The sequence below is a fragment of the Stegastes partitus genome, unplaced genomic scaffold, assembly GCF_000690725.1.
Source record: "Stegastes partitus isolate 25-593 unplaced genomic scaffold, Stegastes_partitus-1.0.2 Scaffold624, whole genome shotgun sequence".
NCBI classification, from domain to species: Eukaryota; Metazoa; Chordata; class Actinopteri; family Pomacentridae; genus Stegastes; species Stegastes partitus.
The window spans coordinates 233,416-251,027 of record NW_007578355.1 but is presented as its reverse complement, the minus strand read 5'-3'; the positions used below and the strand labels follow the sequence as shown (position 1 = coordinate 251,027).

General features: G+C 44.6%; 1 protein-coding gene across 1 annotated transcript in view; it reads right to left on the bottom strand.

Annotated features, from left to right (window-relative positions):
- The window catches only part of LOC103363021 (nck-associated protein 5), a 149,505-nt gene that overhangs the window by 89,845 nt on the left and 42,048 nt on the right, over nucleotides 1–17,612 (bottom strand). The window contains exon 3 of the mRNA XM_008289596.1: nucleotides 9,977–10,050. Coding sequence (XP_008287818.1) covers nucleotides 9,977–10,050 — 74 coding nt within the window. The remainder of the gene's footprint in view (nucleotides 1–9,976; nucleotides 10,051–17,612) is intronic.

The window sequence follows — 17,612 nt, the reverse complement described above, 5'->3', positions numbered from 1 at the left end:
CACACACACACACACTAAGGCTAGGTTAGCATTCCACAGGGAGGAGGGGGGAAGGAGACAGGACGGTGCTGGGACAGCGGCTGCAGGGCCGGCGGGTTGATATGGATTGGTGATGGGGTGCGGGGTGGTCCGAGGTAAAGGGATGCTTGGTTTGTGCGCATTGTGCGATTGGAGGGGGACGCGTGAGTGTCAGCACCTTTGAACTGCGGTGGAAAAAGGATGCTAGCGGTCGCGGTAGTATGTGTGCAGCGGCTGAAGAAGTATTTAGATCCGTTGCTGAAGTGAGAGCAGCAGTTCGAGAGGGTAAAAATACTCGATCCTGTCGTGGGTCAGTTCTGCTTTTCTGAGACAGATTGCAGCTCTGAGACATTCAGTTAAAGGTGAAATGAAACTTGAGGGAGCAGCACATCATGGTAAAAGTTTGAAGTAAGGATGTGTTGTGGGAGTAGCAGAGCAAAGGACACAAAAAACTTGACTCATGTTGGCCACAACCACCAATTTTATAGAAATATGGACGATGCCTCTGTGACGTTATTGGGCTGTTTTCCACTGCAGGGGCGTTTTAGGGCGACCTGCACCTTTATGCATGTTCTGACTGTAAGAACCACCTCTTTTAGGGCTTTCTCTTGGGTGGATATCTCTAAGCAGGACTGAAAAACATCTGATCTCAAAGCTGATTGGTTAACCTCAGATACAGCAAACGCTACCAAGCTGCATTTTCTATCCTCTTAAACATCAGCATCTTCAACGTGAAATCCAAAATATAAGCTAACATAACAAGCTACAGAGACCAAAACTGTTGTTGTATCCAGCTGGAAACACGTGCATTTCCTCGGTAAAATTGCGCATTTTAACATGAGGATTGACTCGGTTTTGGAGCCTCGTGTGGCTGTACGAGGAACTGCAGTTTATTTGTTTATCGACTTAGGCCAATCAAATATGAGCATGCTTTAGATGGAATATTTTAAAATCAATACAAGACTCGACATGCACTTGAGCTGGACGCATTTCACCACATCTTCAGATGATCATACTGAACAAAAGCTGCTTCCAGACTGTTAAATTATTGATGCGTTCACATGGAGGCGGCATGTTAATGTTTTAGCTGGGTCAGATGGAGCTAAACGTGGCCAGTTTGTCGCAATCCAGCTGCACAAAACGCCAACACCCAGGCAAAGGTTCCTCAAAAGTTGACCAAAGTATTGTGTTACTCCGTGCATGTCCAAACATCCCGTCGGTCAGGGCCTCCAGCCATCAGACACACTTTCCCTCCGCGACATTAATCCCCTGCAGCTTGATCACAGATGAGTGACCAGGGGGGAGGCCAGCATGCGTCACTTGAGCTCATTACCGGACCAGTCGATTCTGCCGTCTAGGTGTGTGTTCCCAGTCAGACATTAATCACACGGGGGGAGGAGGAGAAGAAGAAAAACTTCCCCTCTCTCTCTCTCTCTCTCTCTCTCGAGCGCCCTAAAGACGATTAGCTCCGTACGCAGTGTTTAAGCTTAGACATGCTTCTGAGAACAGCTATTTAATGTCTGATACAACAGAGCGAAAAGTAAGGGGTGTAAAATCATTTGGAAACACATCAGAGGTACTATGGGTGGTTTCAATCCATCCAGGAGATATTTAGCTGTCAACATGGCTAGACTCCTTTGGGAGGAGGAAGGGGAGGGCGGCTCTGCATCGAGACGAGTAGAGGAAATGCCAAGCTGCAGACAGGCAGCGTGTTTGTTTACCCAACACAAGCCTGACCGGGATCTACACAGCTCTGAACGGCAAACACCCAGACAGATGCAAGTCACATGACGGCGGCGAGAGCCCCTCCAGGGACTGTGTGTGCGTGCTAGTAAATGTCCAAATGTGTGTCATTTAACTTCTTCGCTGCAAGATGAAGTGTGTAATACAATGAAAACGATAATGCACTTCCGTCATGTTTCATTAAGCGGGGCGATGGGGGGGCGGAACGACGAGCCGGATGGTGGTCCGGCGAGACATCAGCAAAGATTTCTTTTTTTTTTCTCCTCTCGGCGGAATCTCGGGAAATACTTAAAAGTCATCAGGAGCGGAATGAGCAGGATTAACACTGATGGAGTTAATCTTTAATTAAACTGAGCAAATCTTAGAAATTACTCGAACATTCCTCGCGTGATTACGGCTAACAAACGGGGCTATTGTGGGGCAATCTTAACGGCATCCTCCTCACGCTAAAGAAGGCGGTAGAGGAGCTTAAAATGAACATTTACAGTAACAGAAGTCTGACACCAGAAGGTCTTTGTTGTAGGATTTTTCTGTTATCATGCAATCTTGCTGGATGTTTCATTGCTAGTGTCGCATTTTTGCTCACTGTGGGCTCATTTTTCTCTATAATATAAACTTCTGCATCTCTATGGAAAGCGAACAACCAGGGATAGAAGTAGAGGGAAAAATGTACAATAAATCATGAAAAAAGAAAGAACTAAAGTTGAGTTTTGAAAAATTGGGGGGAAAAAGCTGGAATCAGCACTAACTATTTTACTGCTGACATTTCTGCATTTCTTTCCATTCTCGTCTTTGCTCTGTTGTGTCTAAACACCGCCTGCAGTTCAGCTGAAAATTCCCCAAATTTTTGCAATGTGCCCGTTGGTCATATTGGCGTCTGTGAGGGATTCCTGGTATGCAAAGAATTCTCTTTTTTTTGTACAGAATCTGTTTAGTTTTCGTCCATTTTTAAATGAGACATGTATAATACAGTGATTCTGATGTAATCTAATAATTCCACGGCTAATTTTGATTAAGTTTCCAATTGAACGGCACATTACTAATCTTTGTGTCTTTATAGTTTTGGCTCTGATAAATTGGGTAGTGTTTTTTTTTAGACCTGCTATCGACCTTTATGGTTCACAGGGATAATCAGAGGCATGGATCAACCAAGCAGATTTTGCAGAACAAACCCAGACCTGGTCACGCAGACTATATAAAACGGAGTTTACCAACCTAAGCATCCAATAAATGCGGTGTCTTAAAATCAATATATGAACCATTCATTGATGGTAATATGGTACACATTGAACAAGGAGGTTCTTAAATCATCCTGTCGGGTGCTAGCCTCAGACGCTAAAGCACAAAAATGCAATATCCAGATTAACAGAAGCGAAACAATCTTGTTTTTTTAAAAATGTTGCATTACTTTTAGCAAAAATACTCCAAGAAATTAGCTAGTTAAAGACCCTCTCTGGTGAAAATCAAGTTTTTCATGTCCATGTAGTGTATTTTTTACATGTTAGAAGACATTAAATCACAAATAAGGAGTCAACACCATAGCTGAGCACCTTAAAGTGAAGAACTGTTACAGATTTTGTGGTTTCACTCGTCTCTGTAACATTATTCTCCCTCAAAATCAGGTTCCATCATCTAATATTACAACTTTCCATTGTGTAGTTTACAGTGTTTGAGCAGAGTCATAGGTGAGTTGGTGTGCTTGAGCTGCTCTTGGTGTGTAGGGATGAGTGGAGTGAATAATCTTCTTTGATTTAATTTTATTGGCTGCTGCAGTATTATGTCCATGTGTATCCCACCGTAGCGATGTGTTGTCTTGAATCAACACGATTTGCACCGGCGCCGCAGAAACGCTTCATTACATGACCAGACTCGCTGCATATAAACTTCCAGGACCGCGTTGTTGTGAAATTCGCACATTTTCACCTCTTCCCGTTCACCCAAAACACACGAGAGGATGTTTTCCTAAGGACCTGGAGGTAAATAGCGTGGATGCAACCACTGTGACATCCACCAGCCAAAACCACACGGGATCCATCAACAATCCGAGCCACACAGCGTCTGTCAACAATAGAAAAAGAAAAACCCCACACAGGTTATATCGCTCCGCTTATCTCAAAGCGAGGATGTTTTCCAGAGCGCTCCGCGGGCACACCTATTAGTCAAAATAACGGCACAGTTTCACGAGCACAAAAGGAGTCACGGCACATCCACAAAAGCTGATCTTGATAATAAAAAAACCTCTATTCACTGCATAGCGGAGACGAACTCGAGCGAAGTTAATAGACCTGAATGTTGTGGCGAACCTTCATTTAATCAAGCAGATAAAAATGTAATATTCTCGAGCAATGCATAATTAAAGTGCTTATTTTACAGTACAAGACGTTTAACTGCGTGAAGAAAAAAAAAACAGCAGCGGTAATTAAGCATTACGCAAGACCCCACTGAAAAAGACTCTTAAACACAGTTAATTGCTTCTAGGAATGCAGATAATACCCCATTCAGTCCGAACGCCAACACTACATGTCACAAGTCCTATAAAACACTGCGGATCCGTGTTGTGAAACCACCGCATCCCGGGTGGCAACAACTAAAAACTGCACCTACTGGAAAAGGGTAGATTTTTTCCTTCCTGAAGTAGACAGCTGCTTAGCTTCATGCTTAACCTTGAATGCATCAGAAAGAGAAACGGTGGAGGATATATGGCGAGGATGGGGGGGAGGCGCTGTATATAACTACTCTTACCAGGCGTGCATGGGAATGCAGCTACGACCTTGAGGGAGCGTCCGTAAAAGGCTTCATTAAACCATTCGATTAACCTCTTCCTCTCATAAGCGGATGCATGTGTTTAAGCGACGGGCTCGTGTTTTGCGCATGAAGCGGGGTTTTTGCACCGTTGTTGCGCGACCGAGTGTTGACAAGCATCGGCGGCATCACCTCCTTAACTAGATGCTTCAGGGAGTTCATCATCACTGACAAGTACGGTAAAGATCAACACGCCGCTATGGCAGAGCTGCCACTTCACGCTAACAATCAAACGTATATGTTTTCTTTTTGCTAATTACAGATATCGCACATGAAAGGGAAGCCGTGGTTACCTCCTTTTTTAGCCTCAGATTGTTCATGGTTTGCACCCCACAAGCTTCAATCAAGAAAATAGTAAATCTTAAAGAAAAAATACCCACAGAAAAAAAAAAAAAAAACGCATTCCACTAGTGCCTGAAGCCTCCAATGAAGGTTTCATGGATTGATTTATTTACCCACTGACTGCTTCTTGAAGATATTTTGAAGTCTGGATTCCTGGGCTGTAAAGTGACCTCTAATGGACGGATTAGGCTCGGTCATTCACTTCAGAGGGCACACAAATATACTTTGAGAGCGTATTAGATCCCTTTGGAGCTTAGCGTGATCAAATTATTGCATTAGACCGGTCAACTTATCCAATTAAAGTTGTAAAATGCATGGCTTTCGCCCAAGCGAGACGGCGGATCCTTGGGGCGTTAGAGGGTTTGCGGGGAGGCTGAACCCTATCCACCTCCTCATCGACAGAACAGGCCTCGCCGCATACTTCAGCTGAGGATTACAGCCTTTCATCTTGCTCAGACCGCCGGCAGCACACAGGCGTCTTTGAGGCCAGATATGCCTTGTAGTAACATCAGCAAGGTCCAGATTTGCAAAGCTGTTTCCCAGCTTTGCGCTCCTGTGGTCTCCCTTTCTCCGCATGCGCTCACACATTCATATCGCTCTTGCTTAACAGCGGCGTCCTCGCAGCGGTGCAAGGACATTTTTCTCCGACACTTAAAGTGCTTTTGGGGACATTTTTGAAACTTGAAACGCTCGCTGCTGTTGACTAAAGTGATTAGTGGTTGAAAAACACTTAATAGCTGAACACAGGAGCTCAAATGGCACAATGGGGTGAAGAACACTCATAAAACCAACACACTGAGTCAGTTTATGATAGTTGCTTTTCAAACCAAACTCCAAAATCTCCAACCTTGTCTAATGAAGCAAGGACACATGAGCAGAAGTGGGACAAAAATGTCCAATTTTCAATTCCACAAAGCAAGTCCTATTACCTATAATCCCTCAGCTAAACGCACATCTGATCCGACCTCCACTTTCTACATCTTCGAAGCGACGTCGCCCCATGAACATGACAAATAGCTTATTGATCAGCAGATGTCGTCGCTAATGTCCTATTCGGCCTGAGCTTGCAGCTGCAGCCGCAACCTGTCCTAAGCCTTGTGCATCTCCAGCTGAGTCCCCCCCTTGCCTCCCCCTGCATCCACACCTCCTCCCCACTTGCTCCGAGCGAGGCCCCCTGCCTGCCTCCTCGTCCCTCCTCGTCCCTCCTCGTCCCTCCCTTGTCCTCCAAGGTGTGGAGAGGGGTCACAGACGAACGCCATCTGCTCCGGCAGGCGGAAAATGGCAGGTGAGGGCCAGCTTTGGGCGGCGTGACCTGATGGCGGCGAGCTGCGGCGCGCTCGACCCACTAAAAACAAGGTCAAGAGAAGATTCGGGGGAAAAAAACAAACCAAAAAAAACGGCTGACAAATCAAGAGTAGGAAACTAGAGATAGAGAAAAAAAAAATCTAATCTACATTGTTTTAATCCACGGGGAAGATTACACAGTCACGGTGCCTTGACACAGCAGCTTGTCAGAAAGAGGTCATGCAAACTCACTCCCCGCCCGTCATGCTTTTGTGCGGAGCATCCGTATGTCCCTCCCTCACATGTGTGACACTCTTTCACAAACTCCATTTTTCCCGATCACATACTCGATCTCGACTGTATCTAGCACATCAACGCTTTCAAAAATGAAATCTAACGAGAGCAAACAAATGATGAACAAGTGGAAACCCCGGCTTAGCGTCCCAACTGTACGTTTTGTGTGATGTTGCCAAATTTGGATTTGCTCCATCTGATGTTGACACTGTGCCGCGGAGCTTTTGTTTCCGTCTGTCAAGGACGTGGTCACATTGAATGGAGGGAGCAGGAAAAGCCCGGCCAGCATCCCACTGGGGTTTTGTGCTCCGTCGAGCAATGATGCTGCGAGTGAGCGCAGGAGACAGCGTGCGTCTGTGTGTGAGCGCCGGGCTTAAGGATGTCGAGGACACAGCAGATGTTTCCGACGCACAATCGACGACGAGCCGAAAATGATCTTTAATTAGATTCGTGTAATTAAATATCTGTGTCTTTTCATACACTCGCCACCTGTAGCCTTGAAAGGTGGCTGTTGTAGCTCGCTTATTCACAGATGACACCGACTTGGCAAGGAACATGGGAAAAAATGTATCAGACTGACTGTGAAAGCTCCAACTTTTGCAGCATAGAATCAAAAGGTAGCCTGTTTCGTAGATGAAATCAAGAAGTGTGACTATATAAAGCAAATATTTGATATAAATGTGGCTGCTGTCGGCTTTGAAGTAGTCTTCTTACTTTTTTTAATGCTCCCAGGAAACCCAGACGCTACAGGAGGTCGATCCAGTCTCAAATTGTTTGCTATGGATATTAAAACAGAGTAAAAATCTCACCTCTGCTTCTCGCTACGGAATCGACAACCCATGCTGACCTCCCTGACCAATCATCTATACTCATTTACCTTCTGGTTTCTCAAAGTTATAAGGCAAGTTGTTCCAGTCTCTGTTTTGTTTCTCCCAAGTGGTGCACTGCTCCCTGATTGCTCCGTCTGGAACAAAAGTCTTAACAATTGCCTGTCGTGTGTGATGTCATTTTTGCATCTTGGAGTGCGTGCATGTCTGAGATTAGAGTGAAAATATCTTGAGTGTGTATAAATTAATATGCTGTGAGCCTGACTTCTATTTGCAACTAGTCCTGGGTCTCCTCCACGGTGCCAAAACAATTAAATTTCATTTTGGGGATGACAAAGAAGTCGCAGGGAGTTAAATCTGATGAATGGGGCAGATAGAGAGCGACGATTGTGTTCATGTTGGCCAAAAAATGTATGCGGAAATAATATACACATTAGGGTGTTTGCGGCACATGTTCTCATTTAGAGGCCTCGAGACATTAAACTAGAGTTCGGACTTGACAGTCAGACCCCAAATTCACAGTGCAATGAACAACAAGCATGTTCTTGGTCATTCTACTGAACTAAACCTTCAGTTTTGGAGACTGGCGGCTCGTCTGGTGCAGATTATTGCTAAGAAGAGCAAACATGATGATCCTGAAGAAGAAGTTTAACACATAATGTAATTTTGGAGGAGCTCTACAAGTGTGGCATGAGCACCAGAAGAAGACTATTTTAAAAGTGGTTGAATTTAAATCAGGCACGTTTCTTTGCATTAAATAAGTTCAGCCTCTAAACTTTGCTTGAAAGCCACATGATCATCCTTTAAAGGGGAAACAATACCAACCACAACCATCTCGTGTTCATTTGACACAACAACAGACAGATCTGACGTACTCACACCCCTGCTGATTAAAAAACATAACGTGATTAAAACAGAAGTCATAATTGTCCAACCTGTGTACCTCACCAGTGTGAAACTAGCCCATAATATGGTACAATGAGTGACATGAATGCAGTGGGTCACTGGGTCATAAAGTAGGGATGCAGAGAACTAGAGGAATGTAAGGGCTTCTCTTTCTCCTCTTGACGGATTGATGGGCCCCATATTCTGAGGGGTGGAGGGAGACGTCCACGGCGTCGTGAGATGCTGCCTAATAAGGGGAAGGAGGCGTTGTGTTTTTTTACTTGAGGTCTATGTTTTAGCCGAACAAAAGCCTTCGTGAAGCCATTTATCACTGTCGGCCCTCTGAATCGAACAGAGAACAGATCCTGCCTGGTGGTGTGTTATTTCTAAAAGACGTGGAGTTTTCAAAGTCTGAATACAACATCTAGATGGTTGCATTTCAACTATGCAGAACTTCTTGCATCCGTCACTACCCTGTAGACAAAAGCGTCTTTGTAAATAGCTCTTCCCCACAGACACACTTGAACCGCAAACTCCGGGTTCGCCAGCATCACATGGCTCTTATCTCCAAGTCTTTACATCAAGATACCCAACTGGAGGATAAACATCAAAAGGCTACTTCAAGGCAACAGTCGCTTGGCTTGTTTGTTTTGACTTGTGTCCACATTATGTGAATCCAGCTTTTAATAAGTCAAACAACACTCACAGTTCTACATCAGAGGATAGTTCATTTCCGGTAAATTAGCTTAAGGAAAGGTCTATCCATAGTCTGACCACTACTGGTTTGGTTCTAAACTCGTAGGCCGCTCCCTAAGCTTTGTTGTACTTCTACTGACAGATGGTGTGTTTTGAGATCGGATCTAAAAACAGTGCCAGATACACTAGAAAGAGCTGGAGTATCTGATGACTACAACACCGAGGTACCGTCAGCAACACCGTGGTCGGCAGTTCACCCAACTGATCGAGGCTAAGCCAGCTGTTCCAGTCAGCTTGGAGTCAGTACAAGTTCACGGCTCTGAAACCATTTGGCTCAAACACAGGTCAGTCGGTACAAAGACATTCTGGTGCTTCTAAGTGGCTATTAGACCCCTCTGGGCGTCAGAAGATGTCTTATAAAGAGGGGAGGGGATGACTTGGACGGGAGGGTCATTCCTTTACACATCACTTCCTTTATTAAGGGGCTGCCCTGGCCTAGTAAAGGGGATGGTCAGTGGTCATTCATCGCCCCCCTCTCCAGCCACCCACCCGGAGACCCCTATTCCCCTCTGTCCAACCCCCAGCCCCTCTCTGCTCACTCAGGGGGAAAATTACTTTGAGTTCGGGTGGAATACAGCTCCATTGAGATGGAGAGAGGCTCGTACAAAAGAGGGCGAAGTTTAAAAAATTGTCTCCCTTCTCTGTGGGGGCGGTGCGTCACTGGAAGCTCGAGGAACGATAGCAGCACGGAGGGGACAAGGTCATTAGATTGGCATCTCCATAAGCTCTTCATTCCCATTGTCTGGGCAAATCTGCTCCAAAGGACCTCCATGAGAAATGCCCCTAGTCAACCCCACACTGGGCCCGGACTCTCCCCTTTTGTCTGCCACTTTTAGTGCGCTTTCCAACACAAAAAGCATTTCTCAAGAACGGCGTACAAAGCTTGTCTCGCGCTCGAAACCAAACAACATTGTTCTGCTGCCTCTTGGTTGGGAATGGATTGCAGGCAGCTGCTGATATCCTCCTGCAATAAAACATCTGCCCCAAAAAAAAGAAAGAAAAAGAAACCTTGAGAACCCTCTTACCTTCGGACATTTCGACGCTCCTCCTCGAGCTGTTTGAGCAGCTCGTCGATGCATTTGTTGGCGTCCATGTATTCCTGGAAAGAAGAGACGAGAAAAGCTTGAGCCAGAAAATAACGACAATTAATCATGACTGTGCATCATCACTTCGCTTACACTCCCCAACCCAGCTTCAAAAAGTGTGATTAATCAGTTTAGCGTCCCTTCTCCTGCCTGTGTGTAACTCCAGAAGCACCTCTGGGTAACTTCTAACGGCTGGCCCAGAAGCGAGCCCAGCTGTGTAATGTCAGCTGGGAATAGCCCACACTCGCAAAACGTGTGCTACTGAGTTACAGCGCGGATGAAATGAGCTAAGGCTAAGAGCAGGATGGAAAAAACAGATGTCAGGATTTCTTGGCGTGGGCTTAATGATTTGCCTCTTAGTGGTCCGACTACATATAGCAGAAGGGGGTCGCTGTAAAAGAAGTAGGCCACATAGGTACCTCAAACATCTGTGTTTTGTTCAGGCAGTACATAACATCCAGTTGTGATGAGATGTCGTCACATCCGTAGGTTTAATTAATTAGACGTTAGCTTGACAGCTCATGACGCGTCTCCCGGGTATATACGGTTATCTCAGTGGGACAGATGCTCTCCATTGATTTCCAGACACTCTTGCTCATGCGCTCGCCGAGTGTAATTGAATAATGGGGATTCCCATGAAGGGGTCACTAAGCCAGGAATCTCAGTGTAAGAGAAAAAGTCGTAGTATCTGTGAGCCATTAATTTTTTTGTGTCCTCTACCGTGACCCATAAAACCTTTTTTTTCCCCTCCACATTTATTACAGCTCCCTCGCCTCTTTTCTTCGCTGCTGTTGTAATCGCAGCGCTCTAATTAGTCGCTGGAAAAAAATAAATCCCTTCTGTGAAACACATTCTTTCGGGAAAGCAAACACTATCGCTGCATTTTTTATTTTTTTGTTGCTGCAGAGAACCCCTGTTGTGATGCAGTCTGATAAAAATAAACCTCATGGGTGTTCACGGCAGGAAAGTTTGATCTGGATCATTGTGAGACACTTCGCTGTTAATGCAACCACAAGCAGCTTTGACACAAGCTTCACAGTTCTTCATTGATTTTTCAGGCATGATTGAGCTATTTCAGACTTCAAGCCTATAAAAGAACTTTTAATAATTTGCCAGGAGCAGCATGAGGACTGATTCTGACCTCCCCGCGACCCGCCTCTGGGGCCCGACCAGACTTAAAGTGCTTCTGTTATCACTGCACGGGCTTTTTTAACCTGTGGCCTTGGGAGCAAACTCGCAATAGGCCAGATGTTCTGGAGCACATTGCTTGCCGGTCTAAATACAGTAACTGCAGTTGTTTCGTCTGCCCGCCGTTCCCCCGCGGTGCCGCTCTCCCACTGCTGCTTCTCGAGCAATTATTGCACTTGATCTCACATCTGAGACTGCCACTCCAAGACAACCATCATCTGCAGCCCGCCGCGGTGCCAAGAGAACATGGCAGAGGCCCAGGCTTCCTGCCGAGTCGCCAGCCAAGGGCACTCTGGTGACCATTAGGCAAAACAGGGCCGACGCCAAAGCACGACAACGGATCGATGCTTAACAGCGTGGTGCCGCGTTTTCCAATTTCCATCCGCGCTCTCCGCCATTTTTCAAACGCAATAGCGGCAACTCCTGCGCTATCCGTCATCTCTTTCATCACTGTTGTCATTAATTTCGACTTAATCAGCATGGCAAATCTTTCATGTTTGGAAAGCAACCAATTGCGACGTCTGACAAGAGTGCCCAAAGCCATCTGTTAGTCTCCGAGTGCCACAGCGCGCAGCCAGAATGCCACTCTCAGTCGAGCTGAAAGGCCATTAGTGCTCAGCTAAGTTCCCAAAGTTAAATTTACTGTTGGCTCCAGCAGCGGTTAATCAATAGTAAAAACCATGGCCAGTGATTGCAGTCGTGTTGCTCTTTGACTCCATCCGAACCGGGGCGGGTAGAGGAGCTGCTGTAAAATATCGCTGGTCCTCTGGTTGCAACAAGGAGGCATTGTGCGATATTAATTACAAAATTCGGTTGTCTCAACAATTTCTGCGTCTGCCAACTCATCAACTAAAACGTGTGACTTTTCCCCAAGCAGCCAAGTCTGGGCTAAAACGTCTGTCTCCGAAAGACCATTAGCAACACGATCCCATAATGATTACGGCTGCTGCACAAAGGGGAACCTTCTTCGTGAAAGCCCCATGTCAGGGGAAATATTTACAGGCCACATCAAAGTGGACTAAAGCTGCCTAAGTCTGTGTTGTCATCACGTAGACCTCTCCTAATGACAGGGCACTGAAATAATCCTCGGCACACATGGAGGAATGCAGGGAATGCTGCATGCTTGTTGTCATGTGAAATGGCAGGGTATTTAAAGCGGGGATTTAAAGCATGACTCATGTATGTAACGCCGCGTGTTATATCTTCAGCCGGGCATTATTTCTGACGGTTTTACGGCATGAGTGAAAGCTGCACCGTTCCCACGAGGGCCCAGGTACTCACGTGTAGAGTGAAGAAAAAAAAAAAAAAAGAAAGGCTGAATTTACTGACCTGAGACTTTATCGAAGGCATATTTCTCAGAGCCGTGCTCAGGGGCGATTGCAGCCCAACAATTCCTTACAGCGGTTAAAACGTCCTAAGCTCATAAGGAGTACGTAATCACCTCCAAAGTATACTAAATCATAAAGAGGCTTTTACAAAAAAAAAAATCCTACTTGACAGCAAGACGTGCACTTACAGAGCAGACTGGGGCGAATGAGGTGGATTTTTAATAGACTGCTATGTGAAATGTTTATATTAACGGTGACATATTCCCAAAATTTGGTTTCTTGTGTTCAGGTTTATCAGATGAGAGGGATGTTGTGGAGTTGATTTACAAGAACTGGAATGTTTTAGTGGAAAGAAAAATTCTTAAGTTGTTAAAATCTCAGTGCGCTCTAAATATCTGGAGGTTAGTTCATTTTTATTTAATTTTTTTTTCAATATTTGTCCCATATATCCCGAAAGAAGACATATTTTCAATTATTATTATTAGTTAGCCATTTTCCATGCATTTCATGAGGTTCATGGTAAAACGTCCAACTTGAATAATAAACATATTTACAGCCTGGTACAATAAAAACAGTTTTGGTTTTTGTAGCTAATTTTTGCATTTACAACAACTGCATGAGGGCGTGAATTTTATTTAACTTAATTTTCATAATAATAATCACAATCATAATAATTACAACTTACTACCAAAGTACTTTTCAAAAAAATTTTTTTTATTGTTATTATTTTATTATTGTTTTTTATTTATTGTGGTTTTTTTTTATTTTAACATTTTTTAAAATATAAAACCTTTAATATATTTTATTTTTGTTATATTTTGTATTTTTAAAAAATATTTTATTTTTATTTTACTAGTTATTTTTTAGATTGTTTATTATAACTTTTTGAAATATATATTTTTTATTTTCTTTATATTTTTTATTCTCATAACAAACAGAAATATATATATATATATATATATATATATATATATATATATGTGTGTGTAAAATGCACATCAAACAAGAGCTCAGATCTTACGAGTTTAAAGTTATACAATATTATGGACCACAAAGGTTTGCATGGCCCACCTCAGCTGCACTCAAGTTTTTTTTGCTAATTTTTAGATTAGTTGGAATTCAGGAGTAATCAGGCACCATCCCCAGCTTCATAACTGATGTTCAAGACACATGTGGGTGACATCAGAGAGGGTTCATCCATCTTTATATTCCTTCAGTGGTTTAATTCCATTTACAGCTGCAGTCGGACACTATTGATTTTAGCTGGTGTGGCGTTGAACTCGTTTGCTGATGTTCCTGCTCTAGTAAGGTCTACTCACATGTGAAAGAGATAAGGAGGCACTGCAGCTGATCTGCATATCCATTCCCCTCCAACTGCTAGTGTGCCTTTATAAAATTTTAAACTACGAACGCCGTCCCCGCCACCCGCTACTACAAAAAAAACACACTTCTGGGTACAGCCGCACAAACATGCAAACAGACAGACAGACTGAAGCAATCTGTTTAAGATTAACGGTCCAGATTTCTCAGTAATAAAACATCAGCTGCATTATTCATCCGCATGAGCCTCACCAGCACCGCTCTGCTCTTTTCACACATTTTTGAAGATTAGGAGGGACGGAATCGCATCCTAGACGAGCGTCTGGTTCTTATATAGGCCGCTTTGGAGCCGACTGGAAAAAATAAATAAACTTTAAGCCAGATAAAACTCTGACCCAGTTGCCGCGGAGGTCAGGGTGCGTTCTTTTAAGTCCTCGCCGCGATGAGTTCCCTCCACCACCTTGACGTGTCTAAAGATCAGAGGCTCAGCCTGGCCTCTCTGATAAGACACCTCGTGAAGGTTTGCGGCTCCTGGGAATAAGACCCTCCCAAAGACAAGGTCACAACCTCTATCCTGCCTAACCCTGCACCCGAACTCATCAGCCTGCTTTCCGTGAGCTTTTCTGTGACATGCCAGCGTGGCCTCTGAGACGAGCGAAAACCCAAAGCTGCAGGTTTGACAGAAAGGAAAGCTCCCGCACGGGCTGCCGCGAGTCAAAGGTTATGCCAATAGAATGTAAAATGCCTTTTTGGGTGTATTTTTATGGCACACTTGAGAATGAATTATGCAAGGGACTTCTCAAGGTGTGGGAGATACAGCACATCTGATATGGCTGTTTGTCTTGGCCTCCTGCCAGAGATACAGCTGCCAAATATTCCTGCCTTTCAAAGCCTCCGTGAGCCAAAAAACAAGATGTAAACACACCGACTTAAATCAATGAAAACCAATATATTTCATAATGATCCCATCGCAGCTAATCAGCGTGACTAATTGCCTCTCGGATTTCCAGAAACCTGCTGCCGCTCATATCAGGTCGGCCTCGGTTAAATTCATTAGCCTTATCAGCGCGTCTCGAGGTTCTGCGCCGGGGATCTCTCACTCAGAGGTCTTCGCTCACATCCCCAATGACCCGGTGTCGTGTTATCAGCTCCGCCATCGGGCTCTCATATCCTGGGACCCTGATAGCTCCACCGATAGCGCTGCCGTTTATCAGTGGACAGGGCAGCGGCTTGTTATTTTTCATGTGGGAAAAAGATCCGGAGATCTGTCAGCGTGAACGAGATGCTTGATATTTTCATTGGGCTCTGGTTGGGTAAAGGGCGACTGTTTCCTGTATCACAGTGATTGGACGAATAGAGGAAACTGTTAAGACAGTGAAGATTTAAAGGTGGAATGGGCAAACAAAGGGATGGCTTGTGGCTTGGTATCCTCATTATCCTTCCTTATTAGACCTCACAGTTTAGATATCGTACTGTTGTTCTATGTGCTTTATCCTTACTGTAATTTCAAGTAACATTTTCGTTCTTGTTTGGTTTGGCAATGCAAGACTGATGCTGATGATAACAATCCTAGAACAAACATTTGCTGAGCGCCGACTTTATCAGAAATAAAACTGGTGTATTTGTTTGCAGTGCAGCCAAATGAATTCACAAAACCGTAAAAACAGACACAAAAAATGCATTTTGATGCGTCCGACGGCCCTCGAACTACCAAATCGAAGCTAAAAATCACAATATTTCATCTAATTCCCATTTGTCTATGTGTTTGATTCAAGAATTTACCAAAATACACCATTTGCTCCGACTACAACTCTGCAGAAATCTAAAAATTCTGTGCTCCTTGGTGCAACAAACAAGCCACGAGTGACTCAACTGCAATGAGCAGCCACAAGAGAAAAACTCTGGGATTCTCGGCTGTACTGGGCTGAACTGCAGGCTGTGTTTTGACATAACACATAGGAAACAAGTACAGAAAACAAATACAAATGTAGGGGGTGTGGCGTCGCAATAGCTCGACTGGTTGAGCTGGTGTCCCATGTTCAGGGGCTGTAGTCCCCGATGCAGAGGTCGTGGGTTTGAGTCCCACTCATGGCCCTTTCCTGCAGGTCTTTCTCCCACTTTCCTATCAAATAAAGGCAAAAAGGCCAAAAAAAACAACTTAAAAAAAATAAAATGTAAGTGGCAAAATATCTATAGTATGTAGTTATTGGTTCCAATATGGTGGACACCTTGAAGAAAGGCTGTAAATGCTAATTCTAGGTGTTTTTGCAGGATAAATAATCCAAGAACTTTCTGATGATTTATGGTATTATAACTTGGTTATGGTGCACAAATTACATTTTTAAGACCTCTCTTATTCAAACCATGGTTGTGTTGTTTTAACTGAGGTGCTTCACATTATCACAGTATCAAAAATTGGGCTTGATTTAATAAAAATGAGTTTTTTGAACGCCAAAACTGTACTGGAGCTGCTTTGCATGGATAATATTAGAGAATCATCAACCAAGGTTTGAGCATTCATGGATATATTTATCCATCCATTTCAACGGACCTCCATTTTTAAATTAAAAATAAATATAACCACGGAGCTGATGAAGCATCACTCAGTAAAAGATGCTGAATGGGAGCCGAGCACCACACTGCCTGATTGTACCTCCAGCCTCAATGACTGTAAAGTTGTGGAGGCTCACACAGTAGCCTCATTGAACCGAGGACGTTCGTGTAACAAATGCCTCCAGTGAGCAGGATATTCTTCATCTGCCTACCTGCCCCGAACCGAGGAGTGTCAGGGACTATGGATTACTCGAGCCACAAAAGGGAGCCTGTTCATCATCTACGGCTGAGTTTCACCAGTTTTTTGGGGGTTATCTGATGTTCTTCCTCCTGCAGCAGCACCTACGGCCCGGGCCCGGCCCAAAACATCAACACCTCGCCACCGTCAGGAATCCAAATCCCCGCAGATTATCTTTCCAAACATTAAGATACGTCCGACGCTCAAATAACACCCCCCTCTGTTCGGGGCTCCTCCTCTGCTCTTTCGGGTTTGACAGAGTGGCCCATTCATGCCTGTTGGGAACAGTGGCGGAGCTGTTCGCGGCACAAATCTCACGGGGGGAGAGCCGAGAAGGTAGCGGAGGAATGAAATACATCGGATCTGACATCGCTATTCGATCACTTTGCCAAATCTCTGAATCAAGACAACAACTTATAGTTTGCCTCTGATGGATTGAAGTTGTTGTCGTTGCTTTTTTTTGGCAAATTTGACACAAAGAGAAGCAAACATCGAGACGCTACGCAACCATTCATGTGTTTAAACTCAGCTGCACAAGCAAATCCACTGACGATTCCACTACAATGAGCCGATTTCAGCCCAGCACCTCGATAAAGGCCGGTTTGACCAAAACCATGAAGCTGGATTAGATTTAAGAACTGTAGGTTTGAGCCACTCTCTCTCCTTTGTCTCCTTAATCTCTTCCCTTAGCGCTCGGCCTCAGTCCTAAATCAACAAAACAACACGCCCGTCAGGGAGGAGCGGTCGAGGAATGCCGCCTTTAAAAAATAAAAACAAATACACAGTGTGTCCCCCAGACAGGATGGGAATCTAGGAAATGGCATGGGGTGGAAGGCTGCCGCGAGTCTGTGCCCGCGTTTTACAAGCCTGGGGGTTGCTGGGTTTTATTATCATCTGGGGGCCAATATTCAGCCAGGTGTACTCGGAGCGAGAGGGAGAGTGGCGATGA